The 14,968-nt window shown below is 37.3% G+C and overlaps 1 protein-coding gene across 8 annotated transcripts in view; it reads left to right on the forward strand.

The window, feature by feature from the left end:
- kcnab2a (potassium voltage-gated channel subfamily A regulatory beta subunit 2a) overlaps window positions 1-14,968 on the forward strand; it is a gene marked incomplete at its 5' end in the record, with an annotated part of 107,602 nt that overhangs the window by 41,465 nt on the left and 51,169 nt on the right. For 3 of the 8 annotated variants that reach the window (XM_081357516.1, XM_081357512.1, XM_081357511.1), the window contains one exon: window positions 3,316-3,357. The exons of 4 other annotated variants lie outside the window; for them this stretch is intronic. In XM_081357516.1, the coding sequence (XP_081213642.1) occupies window positions 3,316-3,357 (42 nt within the window). Of the gene's footprint in view, window positions 1-3,315; window positions 3,358-9,310; window positions 9,670-14,968 lie in introns of those variants that run through there. One more of the 8 variants, XM_081357510.1, reaches the window with a different exon arrangement.

Below are 14,968 nucleotides of genomic sequence, written 5' to 3' on the forward strand. Positions count from 1 at the left end.
ATGTATTGGTAGAGAAACCAAAAGAATATCAATCATATTAGTTGTTTATTAAATTTAAACTTAATTTGTTCATCAAATATAATTTATTTGTCCTTTGTTTGATTAACATTAAAACACAGCAGCATATTAATTAAACTGCTGCACCTTTAAGACGAACGCACGGACCCCATTTGAATTATACTGTGAACGTTCACTTGAGATATAACAGACTTTGTTTACTAGGATACTCGCCAACAGTGAAAAGTGAATTCATCCGTAGATTCCGTATAAACGCAAGACGTGAAAGACTTCCATTCAGTATCGCGCGCTGTCTGAGGCGATGGTTTTCGGGGCGCGCGCTTTGGATGTTTGAAGTTCATGTAAATTCTTGACCTGCAAATGTCCTGTAATAATGTAGGCAACCACTCCTTAAACACAAATAAGGTAACAGTTCATGTTTTACTTACATATACGATTTAGTTTAATCCAAATAACACGTGCTGAGTGAACGATCAGCAATCAAGAGCATTCAACAGATGTGCTCTCTCTCTCTCTCTCTCTCTCTCTCTCTCTCTCTCTCTCTCTCTCTCTCTCTCTCTCTGTCTATCTCGCTCTCTCTCTTTCTGGCACCGTAAGTTAACGTTAATAATAAGCTCCATGCCTCGTTTTACTTTCTTTGCCATTGACATCCGACTGAACTACAAACATTTCCACTAACGTCTGATGCGCTCGACCAGCTCGCGCGTCTGTTCCGCTTGCGCGCTCAATCCACTGCGCGTTTTTCTCTTATCAGCTCGCGCACCACAGGCGTTACTATATTCTGTTTAATATTTCCTATTTTTTACAGTCTATGAATATTTCACTAATAAGATACATTTACCTCATAGACAGCCTTCTTTTTTATCCCCATAATAATTTCTGTTGTCAGTGTTTCTTTGTCTGGACACAAACACTGTAGACCCTACACACGCTGCCTGGTATCGGTTGTTGGTATCGGGGCATTTTTATGAGTACAAGTACGAGTACATGAGCTCAGTATCGGTATCGGTGCATCCCTAGTTTTAAATCATTTTTTGACTCCATCCTCGCTGCATAAACATAAAGTCAGGGTCTGAAAAATTTGCAGAAACTTATAAATGTGTTTGATGAATAACAGTTTATTAGCACTTTCCATATTTTGAAAGAAAAAATCTTTTGTAAAATTACACTACTGGTCAAAGATTTGGGGTTTGTAGGAATAAAAAAAAAAAAAGCTTTTAAAAGATGTCTCTTGTGCTCACCAAGGCTGCATTTGTTTGATTGTAAATACAGTAAAAACTGTAAAAAAAATACTGTTACAAATTAAACAGACTGTTTTGTTTAATATTTTCAAAATGTAATTTATTCCTGTGATCAAAGCTGAATTTTCAGCATCATTACTCCAGTCTTCAGTGTCACATGATCCTTCAGAAATCAGTCTTAATATGATGATTTGCTGCTCAAGAAACATTTCTGATTATTATCAATGTTGAAAACAGTTGCTGCTTCATATTTTGTGGTAATTTTTTTCAGGATCCTTTTATCAGAAGGAACAGCGGTTATTTGAAATAGAAATCATTTGTGACATTATAAATGTCTGTCACTTTTAAGAAATTATATGCATCTTTGCTGGATAAAAAGTATTAATTTCTTTTTAAAACAAATCTTCATGACCCTATACTTTTGAACAGTAGTGTACATTTCATGGCTTTAAAGCATGACTGAGGGCGTTCAGTGTTGGACTTGTGTTTTTAATTAGACTAATACGTTTCCCTGGGTTAGATGGTATCATTTAAACAAACTTTCTGCCCTCATCAGGTTTATTTAAGTACGTAAAAAGCTATACTTAGTTTTATTTAGGAGAATTTGCAAGCCACCAGAGCTTCAGGCTCTCTCAGAAACTCTGTGTGACTGTGTAGGACGCTCTGAGAAGTGTGACACAGATACAAACGTCATGCATAACACGTCATGTGTGACCTAGCTCAAAGTTTTAGAGAGCAGATGAGAGTCTGAAAATGAGCCGCACTGCAAAAGCACCTACTGATAATGAATAACAGGTTTAAGACATGTTATGGATTATAAATAACAGGGTTAAGACATGTTATCATGTGAACTGAGTCAATTCTTATATTGCCGCAGTACGGATAATCTTATGTCACCAGCCACATTAGTTGTATTACAGTGATCGTTTTTAGAAAGATGCATTTGGACCATTCAAAATCTGCTTTATCCCTGCTGCAGGGTCTGTGTATATGCAATTAATTATTTTCATCTAGCACACCGAGTGATTTAAGCTGCAGTTCTGCTGGGCTTCCCAGTAGAAAGGGCGAGAGTGGTCAAGTGCTTTGCATAATGCCCAGCATCCCACTTAATCAGAGCCCTGACTTCATTTCACCATTGCTGGAAACTTCCTGATGAATTTGCTCTGATCTTCTGTGACTCCTAGTGTTTTCATTCCCCTCAGGGTTTGCCAGCTGTTCTGGTTTTGAACAGCAGGTGGCGCTGCAAGTTTGTTTCAACCTAAAGTGTAATTTCAAACATCCATTAAACTTTAACGCTTTAAAGTCTTTTTAATGTTTGTTAGCTGAAAATAATATTTCTGACCAGACAAAATCCAAATTAGAGTGTTTGCAATAATCGTTCAGCTTTCCATGACAGCTATTAATTTACAATAATAATTATTCTCAATAATTCGCAGAATTTTGATGAAACCTAATGTTAACTAGTAAGAAAAAAAAAACAATGTTTACATTTGTAAGGCATAAAGCACATCTACATGATTAGCGAACATGTTAAATGTGACAGTTCAGAAACAGAAATAGTTTTTTTTTGTAAAAATGTGTTAGCTTTAAGGCCATCTGTATGCAAACATACTCATAAACGAATAAAAAACCCTTTTAGAAAATGGAGCAAAAATATTGATTACTCGTGTTTCACTATTAGACTAAAAAGTAAAAAAAAATATTGTTTTAGAAATAATATAATTTTTTCCCTAATAGCTATTTAGAAAAAAATGGCATTGTGGTGTTCTTATTTTTGATGTCTGGCCATATTGTCCTTTCATTCTAGAACTAAATTCTTCAAATTTCTCTATGTCTTTCTTTATATCAGTGTTGAATCTATTCCTCTGAGCTCATGTTCATATGTCACTGCTGAAGCTGATTCTGCACTTGTGTATATGTGCACGTGCACGTGTTTGTTTAATGGCCTCTCACTGTTCTTTCCCCTTTTGCCTGTAAGACTAAGCTTTCCTTTCGGTCTTGTCTCTCTCTCTCTCTCTCTCTCTCTCTCTCTCTCTCTCTTTCATGCTGCCCTCAGTGCGAGATATGGGAGCCCAAAACGGCAGCTGCAGTTTTACAGGTACCTCTTTTGTTTGCTGATTAATTAGCCATGGCCATCTGATACTGCATTCGTTTTCATCTGTTTTGGAAAGCACTTTCAAGTCATGGGTTCATTCTTAGTTTAGCTGCTCCTTATACCGGTGTGATTCTGTCATTATGTTTCTGAAAGCGTAAGGGAATAATAAGTACATGTGACTAAAATGTTTTTTGCGTGTAATGTTTAACAGCGGATAAATAATAAATGCGACATGTATTGTAGAATTACGGTGGGATGAATTGAGACTAACTGGAGCTTAATATTGTTGTATACTTGTAAAAAGGGATATTTTACATTCAGTGGGAACACCTAATCTCACTTGTAATCTGTGCCTGTGTTTGAGTTGTATACCAGTCTACAGTACAGTGGTGTGTGTCAGAATAATGCCCTCTAAGTAGTGTCCCTAACACAAAGCTCTTAGATTTAATTTCACTCCATGTAGAATTAAAACAGTGTTGCAGGTAAGTCATGGAGTTCAGGTTTCCTTGGCTGTGGAACACTTCTGAAACTCAAAGCACGACAAACACGAGCCCGGAGAAGCAGTGAATGTTCAGTAATCTCATATGAGGAATCATATTTCATCCCAAATTCACACTTGGTTAGATATTTATGCCGGTGTGTGTTTTCTATTTAAACATATTCTGTTTATTGTCTTGGCTTAACCAACACTTGTAGAGTGTGGTAATTTATTCTGTGCGCTTTACAGGCAGATCAATTGTTATAGGTTCAATAATAAAAAATATTTTTTAGTTGAACATGTTCTGTGAATATTATCAGTGGCAACATCTTAAAGTTTTTTTTTTTTCAGGAACTATTTTATTTTTAGCAAAATGTATTTATTTATTTTTTAATATGCCAGCAATGAATATTGATAATTAGATTTTTTTTTATTCATTTGTTTGTCAAAAAAAAAAAAAAAAAAAAAAAAAAACTGGTTAAAGCAAATAATTTAAAAAATAGTTTTTTTTTTTCGTTATAATAAAATAACTATAGCCGGGAATCATTCATCTTTCCATTTAAAGCTATTAATTCATGCACTTGAACCAATTTTAATAAATTATTCCTAGTAATTCATGCAATTTGGCAAAACCTAATGTTAACTAGCAAGAAACAATTACCGTAAAATCTGCAGAATTTACAACCTTTATTAATACAACAAAGAATACCAAAGGCATAAAAAAACATTTACATGATTAGCGAACATGTTTTATGGTGACGTTTAAGAAATCACCCAAAGCACTGACACTAGCCGCGTTTCCATTACCCTTCAAATTGCGCAAATTGAAATTGCGAATTGGAAATACGCCCAATGGAAACACGTCAATTTCTCAAAAACTCCCGTTTATCGCAAAAAAAGTTTTTATGCTCGCATGAGGAGGTTTTTCAGGCAATTCGAAAAAGGAATATTTCGCAAAACTGCAATGGAAACAGTTTTTGTGCATTTACAGTCACCTGACTTAGAAGGTGCGGTGTGTTTGGACAGAATACGAGACAGAGTTCCTTATTAAATTCAACTAGATTCTAAACCTCATAGACGTGCCACAGTCAAGACCTCGGAGCAGAAATGAGTGAAAAAACCCCAGAAACACCTCATATGTGCCGCTCACAGTAAGGGTCTTTCCTTACCATTAATGCTTGGATAACACGTCTACGTTTCCTTCCATTAATAATAATGGTTAATGCAGTGGCTGTGATATATATAAACCTACCAACATCCGTTGCCATGATTTTTGGAATGACTTATCGCAAGAGGAAAAAATGACATTTTAGTCGCATAACATCGGTTATCGGAAACGCTGTCATTTCGCAATCGTTTTTTTATCGATATTTAGAAAAAAATCTCAAAAGTTTTGCGCAAATCTGTAATGGAAATGCACCTACTGTCGCTGGGTCATCTTTGTTGAGCCCTGAGCCAAAATCCATTGCACGTATTTGATTTGTATTATTAAGATTTTCACACTAATTCACTAACTTAGTTTGCATGCTTCGAACGCACTGCAGGTGCATGTATACATAACTGTCAGGCCTTTATGACGTCTGAAAAAGCTGTACGAACACAATAATGGAGTAGATTTTTTAAGTCGCTCTTTGCTGATGGTGTGAGCTCACCTGAAAGCATTTATGCAGCAGCTGCTTTTAGCGATCAGATTGAACGCATCCCTTTCACCCTCATCTGCAGTGCACTTTTCTTCCTGTTTTAGAGAGGGATCATATTTTTATGGGTTGAAAAAAGGAGTTGTTTTGCTGATGGGTTGTTAAAACCCCTGACTCCGAAGCGCTGAGGCTAATGAGCACTCTATTGAATTTTGATTTCACAGCCTTTCACATTTTTGTCCTTTTAAGCTCAAAGTCTTTTAACGTCGCATCACACAGATCCGCTTGACAGGAATTGATCACCATGTTTCACCCTAACACACAGATAGAGTGATGGGAAAGGAAGATTACCTCATTTCAATGCATGTGTATAGCACGCACATAGTACTGTATGAGGATAATATTGTGACTAGTTCTTTGAGAACTGAGATTGCAGTGTGTTTAAACAGATTCAGTGAGTAAACTGGCTGTAACTGTTTGCTCTGTGGGATTTACTGCAGTCCTCCCTGTTAAATGGCACACCCCTCATTGCAGCACATAATGCAGTGACTTCAATGCAGTGTTTTGAGGTCTGAAAAATACCAATCTGAACACACGAATAAGCTACTGCATTTTTTAATCTAGGTTAATTCAAGGTTCATTATTAGTTGATGATCATTTATACATCTTGAAATGTAAAAAAAAAAAACATTAGTTTTTGTCCAAATGAACTTAAGAAAAATATTGTTGATTTTGTTTTTTAGTGTTATTGCATTAACTATATGTTATGTTAACATATAGAACCTTTCTATAAAGCCTTTAAAAAAAAAAAAACACTGCAATCTGAGCATAGCACTACCTCTCTGGAAACCGTGAGAAAAACAAACACAACATAGTCCACTTAAAAGTCCGGATCAATGCAAAGACAATACTGCATTTCTAATAAAAGATGTACGTTGGCATATATCTGCATATAATGTGGAAGACTCATTTAGTTAACGAGTTGAGATTCTCAACGAGTTGATATATATATATATATTTTTTTTTTTTTCAGCTCTTTATGAGTACTGACTCTGGTGATTTCCGGTAAGGGGGCTTCATTGATTTTCAGGATGAATGTTTTAACATTGGCTGTTGAACTTATCTTTCACTTTCATTTAGACCATTTAAGATGGATGTGGAAGTATCGTTTCATGTGTAGGTTAAAGTGGTTTACAGTGATCATACTATCCTTATTAATAGTGATATTAAAACACATTTTAGGCTTAATATTAAGAAATGTGCATTGTGCAATAAATAAGTACTCCAAATAAAGTTTAATTATAATATTTATATCAGTAAGTCTCAAGTGATATGTCAGTAAATATGTTAATGGATTTGTAGTATACTTAAATAAACAGATTTTAAATACATTTTGCTATAGGTTTTTTTCATTTGGTATCTAGTCAGTGGAGAGCCATTTGTACATTAATGTATTTATTTAGTTATTTTTAAGTTATTTTTAAGTCTAATGTTGAATATTTATACCTGGAATATTCATTTTTGCTAAAAAAAAAGTGCTGATTTTGAATTTTACACTGATACGGCTGTGTCTGTGTTTTCCTGAAGATCCACAAGCTCACACAGGCATTATTAGTGCACTAAAATGCCTTTATCTATTATCACATGTGGAACAACAATCAAAAGCTTTTAGTGCAAAAGCTTCTTTGAATAATTTAGACCAGATATTATTTGCTGCGTTTAGCAGAAACAAATTGCTCCCCCCTTGAATGACATAAATGGATTTCCTTCATGGAGTCGGCTGGAGTTAAAGGCGGGATGGGGGTTGGAGGATGAGGGCGATGCACTCTTCTTCACTAATCAGTTTAGATGCTGGCATGTAAGACACACCCAGTTTGGGTGGACCGCTGGATTCCAGCTGAGTTTAAAAGAGCAGATTGACATTCATATGTCTTGTTCATGAGCCGATCTCCAAGACCTCGGGTAAGTTTTCGCGCTTATTCTGTCTCTGGTGCGACTGCCCACCTGTGTGTATGTGCCGGTGTGTTTTAAGGCGTTATTCTGCACGATGTCCTGTATAATAACAGGGACCGCATGGGTGCACCCCTTTAATTTTCATCCCGTACCTTCTTTTGCATTATGCTTCAAATGGCTACACCTGTTATTGTAGCTTCACACGTTGTACATGCAATAGCTGTATTACTAGATGATGTAGTCTTTTAGTTCAGAGGATGTTTTTTTTAGTTGCAGTTTGTTTGAGTGAAGCTCTTTGCGTATGGAAACACTCTGCAGTAGTTGAGTGGTTTTTGCAGCACTGTACATCATTCAGTCAAGATTCATAGGATCAATACAGGCTTATGATAAAGAACCTTCTGCACAGTGTACTATGGAGATGTTGGCAAGTTTTTGGTGGCAGACAGTTTTGCAAAGGGGCAAAAAAAACGGTATCTGACATATATATACTTTATATTATAGTAAGAATAAGAAACGATAAGAATGTAAATGTGTACCTTGAAATGCAATAAAGCATCTGCCAAATGCATATATGTAAATGTAAAATATTACATTATGCAATACGTTAACGCATTCAAATTATTTATTTATTATGGTTGTGCATGTATTAATTTTTCGTATTAAATGACATTATCCTATCCCAGTTCAAGTTGTGTTCACACTGACAGCAATTAAATCTTTGGATTTTGCCTAGTGTCTGTACTTTTGACTGATAGCAGATGTTACTACTTGACTGCAGTATATGTATCACACTTATTTTTCTTGCTATTATAATATTTAGAAATATTTTGAATTAGCTTTTTGTATATTTTTTGTTATTTAAATTTTTGTTAAAGTTTTAGTAATTTTGTTATGTGCTTTGTCATTTAAAAAAATAATTAATATTCTTATTTGGTTTAAATTTATTTTTATTCATTTTAGTACCTAAACTTAAACTTATTTTATTTCAGTTAATTGCCAAGGCAACATTTATAATATTCATTTAAGTTTTTCATCTTATATTTACATTTTATTTCACCTTTATTTCAATTAAAAAAAACTTTTAGTTAACAGTAACAACACTTAATCAGGTGATTGATCACATGAGCTTCACTGTCTTTACTCCTATTGGTAGTTGCTGCATACCTCAAAACACTGTTAGTATGAATGTGTTTGTGCACCAAAAGCTCAAAACCCTTTTATTAACCACTTACATTTTTTACATTTTATTGGTACTTATTTATTGGTATTGGTAATTATTTTCTTTATTTCAGCTGTTTGCTTTGAATGATTGATCTAATCTTGAAAATGTAGAATTACAGAATAACAAAATAATTCAGAGCTGTTGCATCCTGGCAGTATAACAGGTTTTAAGTGAATCACTTTCCCTGGATACACATGAATGGTGTCACTTCCCTCCCAGACGACCTGCAATGCATGTCTGTACATCGCATGTGCAGTCTAGACTGATGGGTTTCTTGCATGTGCCTAATGTGTGTGTTTTGTATGCCCTCTGGTGTTTCTTCTTACCTGAGGCTCATAGCACCTGCCTGAACCCACCTGAGTCTTGCTCCTGTGCCATTGTATTGGTCAGGAAAGAGGCGGGACCGTCTCTGATTACAAGACGCATGTCCAGAGTTCTCTGCCACTGATAGCACAGACCTGTTTTGTTCCCTCCTCACCTGTGCTATTTAAGGCGATGCCTCAACCCAGCTCTCGGCTCAGTCTTGGTCCCAGTTCCCAAGCCCGCTTGTGCTTGGTGCGTGTGTGTGTGTGCATGAGTGTGTGTAACTGGTGGCAGAATCAGACAGGTGCGAGAGCGTCTGTGAAAAGTGTGTGAGAGCGGGGTGGTAGGGGACGGGGCGTAATCATGTTTGCGGGTGGTGGGTATGCGGGGGGGACCGTTGGGCGCCGGAAATCCACTCTCCCTTCCGAAAACCTGCAGATCCCCAAACCGGCGGGGGCGAGCGGCGTGCGTAAGAGCAGTAGTTGCAGCAGCGGAGGCAAGATGTTGTCCATGTCCTACAGCGAGAGTATTCGGAGCGGCATAAGCCGCTACCACTCGGACCAAGGTCTGAACCAGCCTCCGAGGCAGACGGACCAGGCCGAACTCCAGCGGCTCAGGGAGCAAAGAGTGGCTGCCCAGATCAAGAACATGGAAGACTTCCTTAAGATGAATGGCCTGGCGCTGGAGGAGTGTGTATCGTACCAGACGGGCATGAAGTACAGGTAAGAAAGAAACAACGTAAGCCGTTGGGTCCACTGGACTTTGTGGTCATTCGGACAGCGCAGTTTCATATCGAAGTGCGTATTGAGCTGTTTTTCTGATTCTTTTTTTGTTTGGCACTTGATGGGAGCGATTTCGTTTCAGGAAGTTGTTCTGCTTGTGTCCGGTGTAAACACGGTAAACTTGCCAGCTGTTTATGATTGCCCAGCAACGTTGTAACTTGGTGTGGTATGGTATATTCACAATCTTGCAACTGCCTTGAAATGGCTTGGAACATATTTGTAATGCATTACTGTTGTGGGGTTTCTATTTCTAATAAAAGTCTTACATATAAAACAGAATATTTTTATTTAGCTTGTTTTAGTTGAACTTATTTTAATTAGTTTTAGTAATTCTAGTATTTCATCAAACTTATTTTATTTCAGTTAGTTGCCAGGTATATTTGCAATTTTATTTCTGCCTCAAAATGGCTTGGAACATATTTGTAATGCATTCCTGGCTTTTGTTTCTAATAAATGTTTTTGAATTTCTAGCAAAAATTATATAGTTATCAAATAGATTTTGTATATAGTTACTGTGTTGATTTTGGGCATACTGCCTAATACTAAAATGCCCAAAGTAGAACTGTGTGACTTTGGTGACTGTGGTCCATTTGCTCATCTCAATGCGAGCAGCCAAGGTTTATTTTCATCAACTAGGTCGCTGGCATATTTGCCCAACAATGAGGGAAGGACATATCAATCTCTGAGGCGAGGTTGAGGAAAAAGTGCCCAGAGAGAGCATCATCTCAGCATGTGGCAAGATTGTCTTCCATAATACAGGATTGATGGATTCTCAGCATCCTTGCTTCAGGTTAGGAAATTTATATGGATCTGTGTCAGCTCCCTGTTGCAGAAAAACTTCAGTGTTTTGAGTTTTTACTCATGCAGAATCATTGACAAGTGATGCTGCAGTATTCATGCATGCATCAGGTAAAAACAGTACTTTTGGCATGATATGTTGAGTTATTATGCAATGGATAGTGTTGTCATGTGCTGGTGTTTAGCTGTCTGGTGTTGTGTATCAGGGACAGCAGTCGGTCAGCGTGTCTATTGTGCTTTACTGTAACGCTCGCTCAGCCGACCGTTAACATCTGATCTGGTATCAGTTCTGAGAGCGGGGCTCGCATTACAAGGCATATGTTGGTTCTCCCATCATATTCAAAACAATGGGTCATAGAGAGGGCTGTAGTCAAGACCACCTTTGTCGAGTCCAAGACAAGTCCAAGACCAGGACTAGTCGAGTCCAAGTCAAGACCGAGTCCAAAGAGGTTCGAGTCCGAGTCAAGACCGAGTCCAAAAAGGTTCGAGTCCGAGTCAAGACCGAGTCCAGGACAGGGAAAAAAAGTCTGCTAAAAATTTAGGCTAGCTAGCCTATAGAAATTAAATCATTATGTAATAATGAATAATTTTAATTTCATTTAAAATAATTGACTAATTCAAAGAACAACAAAAAAATTATAATTATACAGGCCTAAAGGAGCACACACATCGTTTCGACTGTCTGATCAGCCTTACATTCTGTTCCTGTCAATCATACACGTGATGTCAATTAAACTGCATGAGGGAGGACCGAGACAACTCACAGACACACACACACACACACACACAAGAGATGCGGATAAACCACGGATCGGGCGGATGACGTGACGAAAAATAATATTTTAATTAAATTCGGGCAGGTGGCGGCTAAAGCAATCAAATGAAAAAAGTTAGCCAATAAGCAAACCTGCAAGTTATGAGCTGGGTTATTTTGTTTCGATATTAGCTATATTTTAAAACAGCCAATCATTGCGCCTACCACTCGTGGAGGCAAAGAAAGAAAGGTAAGAAAAAAAGTCGGAAAACTTTGCCCATTAATTAGATGTGCAAGGCAAGCAGGCTAGTTTTCGGGGTGTTATGGACAATTAAAAATATGAATATTCACGTTGCACTAGCGGTGGACTTTCAGCGAGTTTATTTAAACATTTATTTTTTAAAGAGCCGTTTGTGAGTCAAAAGAGCCGGCTCTTTCAGTGAGCTGAGTGAAACGAGCCGGCTCACGAAAAAGAGCCGAAATGCCCATAGTTATTAGGTGGCCAGTGTTTCACTTTCCCTCCAATAATATATTGTTTTAATATCGCGGCGACGTACTGTATGTGTGATTAGTAATCACACATACAGTATGTCGCCGCGATATTAAAGGTTACTGGGTAACCTTTGATTAAGCATGTGCTTAATCAATAATCACTGATTACTGGGAACATCATAAAGAAACCTGGACTCGGTCGAGACCAAAAGCCATATTTGGCAAGACCAGTGGCCGAGACCGAGACAAGTCCGAGTCCGAATACCAGCGAGTCCGAGACAAGTCCGAGACCATAGAAAAGCGGTCTCGAGTCCGGACTCGAGTCCAAGACCGGACTCGAGTACTACAGCCCTAGAGCACATACACATGATGAAAATTAGTGCCATTGACAAAAAACACAGTTATCTCTATTGCACATCCAGTGTCTTTTTGGCTGAAATGCAGTGGCTTCAGGGCTCGAATTTTGGCACATGACTGCAGGTATTACGCATAACTTTGCTCATTCCTGCTGGTTTCACACTTAAAAGGCGGGAAATTCCCGCAAACATTTATTCAATTAGCTTGTTGGTTGAATGAGCAAATTAATCCACACAGATTATCAGATCAAATTAGTAATTTGAAAACTTTGTGAGACATAATTTCACAAACAGTGAGAGTGATTCTGCGTTACCGCGTCTTCTCTCTCGCTTTCAAAATGCGCACATGGCTTCACATCAACACATCGTCTGTTCAAGTGAGCTGCACGACTTTTGCTTGTGTTTTGGGACAGAATTTTCATCGTCACTAAAGTTTATCATATTATTCAAGCAAATTTTTTTTTTTGCTCTCTCTGATGGGCTGTTTTTGAGCGTCGGCCGACTTAGTTTTTCCGGTGTGTCCCACACCGTTGGCTCAAGTTGGACGCCGTTAGGTTTTTTTGGTAGAACGTGCATGCTAGTTGACTGTCGGCTGTAGTTCTCTCGGTGTGTTCAAGTGGAGCTTTTTTGCCCCATAGTGAGGCAACAACACAGTCGGCTTTCATCCGCTAGTTCCTTGGCGTCAGTTTGGTGTATCCCTACCCTAACACCGTGTCCTAACCAGACGCGATGCGATAAGATTCCAGCGACAAATAATGTGTCTGTCCACACTAGACGCGACGCGACTGCGAGATGTGTCAAAATCAATCAAAACCCACAGCCAATCAGAACAGCGTGTGGGCGGAGTCTCGCGGCACCAGAGAGTAATCTTGACGGCACTCGCAAGAAAATGGATGAGGCTACATAATCAAATTCACAAATATTACACCATTTAAACATTATTAAAAATACATAGGCTACTGAGTTACTAATTAATCTTTGTCAAAGAATACACTTGTTTGTTCACAGTTTGAACATTCTTGTTTTCATTTGTTTAATTTCAAGATCTGAGGTGAATTATCCATTGTTCCTTTTACAGCTACAAAGCTGGAGCACTAAATGATATTCAAAGTCACATTACACACTTTTAACATTAAATAAAGCACATAAACAGTACCTGAGATTATCATCGCCACACTTTGTGTTTGTTGTTCCAGCGCGACGTCGCAGAAAAATTTATTAAATTATTATTATTATTAAATTAATATTAAATTTAATTTGCCCCGCTATAATTTCATAGCACATCACCTCATAACCGACGTGCTACAGGGGTAATAAAAGATTAGATTGATTAGCTTACTTCTCATTGAAAATGTTTTAAAAACATTTATTTACATAGTATTCAATGAATTATGTAATTAAAATAAAAAAATAATTGTATGAAAAAAATTTTAGCGGTCAATAATAGGTCTGAACACTTAAATAATTATTCATCAATGAAAATTAAGTGCAGCTTTATTTCAAACACAGACTTTTAAAAACAACTTGTTTAACATTAAATACTTGTAATTTTTTTTGCAGTACTTACGAGACGGTTATATACAGTTATCAGCAAATGTTGAAGTAGATTCATCTTTCGTCGTCAATATGCGCTGTTAATGCAGTGTCAGATGCCGGAAGCTTGGTCAGTTTTTACCTTCACTTTTTATAGCGAATAATTGAATGTGGTTCGAGACCTCTTCACTACCATAAATCTCACGCAGGGTTTGCACATTGCTTGTGTGATATCCACTGGCTCGCCTTCATGATTTAAAACTGAAAAATTTCCAATATTGCAACGTGACATTTTTCTTTATCACAATTTCATCTTTGCTCGCAAAATGATGAACGACGATTCACATTTCACGTGCATAATTTTCCTTGATAATAAAAGTAAGTATAATTAAGTGAATAAGTAAATAAACAGGTAAATTAATGATCCAATAAATTAGCAAATATGCTCCCCGAAGATAATATCATGTATCAGTGATCTCACACGCTGACGCAAGAGGATTTGACTATGAGTGTCGCCCAACACTAGTGTCTGTATTGAATGACCGGTTTAGTCAGCATTTGCATTTGCATAAATCTTCTCTTGAAACCATTTTGTGCTTTAAATGATTTTATTAGATTAACAGAGGGGAGTATCTTCCATCATTCCTTGATCTTCAATGCAAGCTGCACCCGGATCAGGCAGAAACATGCATTTCCGATCACACTCATCACTAATTTAAGGATGGAGGGATAGATGGACACTGAAGCTGCGAAAGAGAATGCCTCTCATGCCTTATTGCATGTCTCCTTAAGCCAGACAATATGGTACTTGTGTAACATCAGTACTTACTAGGTTAACACGGGCAGATCTGTTATCAGTGTGCACAAGATTGGGCTTTGATTGCAGCGCACTTAAGTTTGACAGTAGAGTTAGTAGCCCATGCATCCCAAATCTGCTTTATTTATTTCACTTGCCTTAAAACAAAAGGCTGAATTTCAGTGTGCACATCAGCCATATATATATATATATATATATATATATATATATATATATATATATATATATACATTACCACTGCAATGCACTGTTTTTTTTATACATTTGATTACTTTATACAATTTATGTAGTAGGCCTATTTCTTATTTATAGTGCTTGAAGTTTTTCGGGTAAGTCTGTTGTTCTATTATAGTTTGTGCCATGCCGCTTGAGCAAAGAGGACACTGACAACACGCTGACAGACAGGACAGACCACGTTACTTTTGATATGGAACAGTCTCAACTTTCAAATTTGGTCATTTTTTAAAGAAATTTGAACAATAAATACCG

This window comes from Scardinius erythrophthalmus, assembly GCF_964197995.2.
Source record: "Scardinius erythrophthalmus genome assembly, chromosome: 25".
In the NCBI taxonomy this organism is placed as follows: Eukaryota; Metazoa; Chordata; class Actinopteri; order Cypriniformes; family Leuciscidae; genus Scardinius; species Scardinius erythrophthalmus.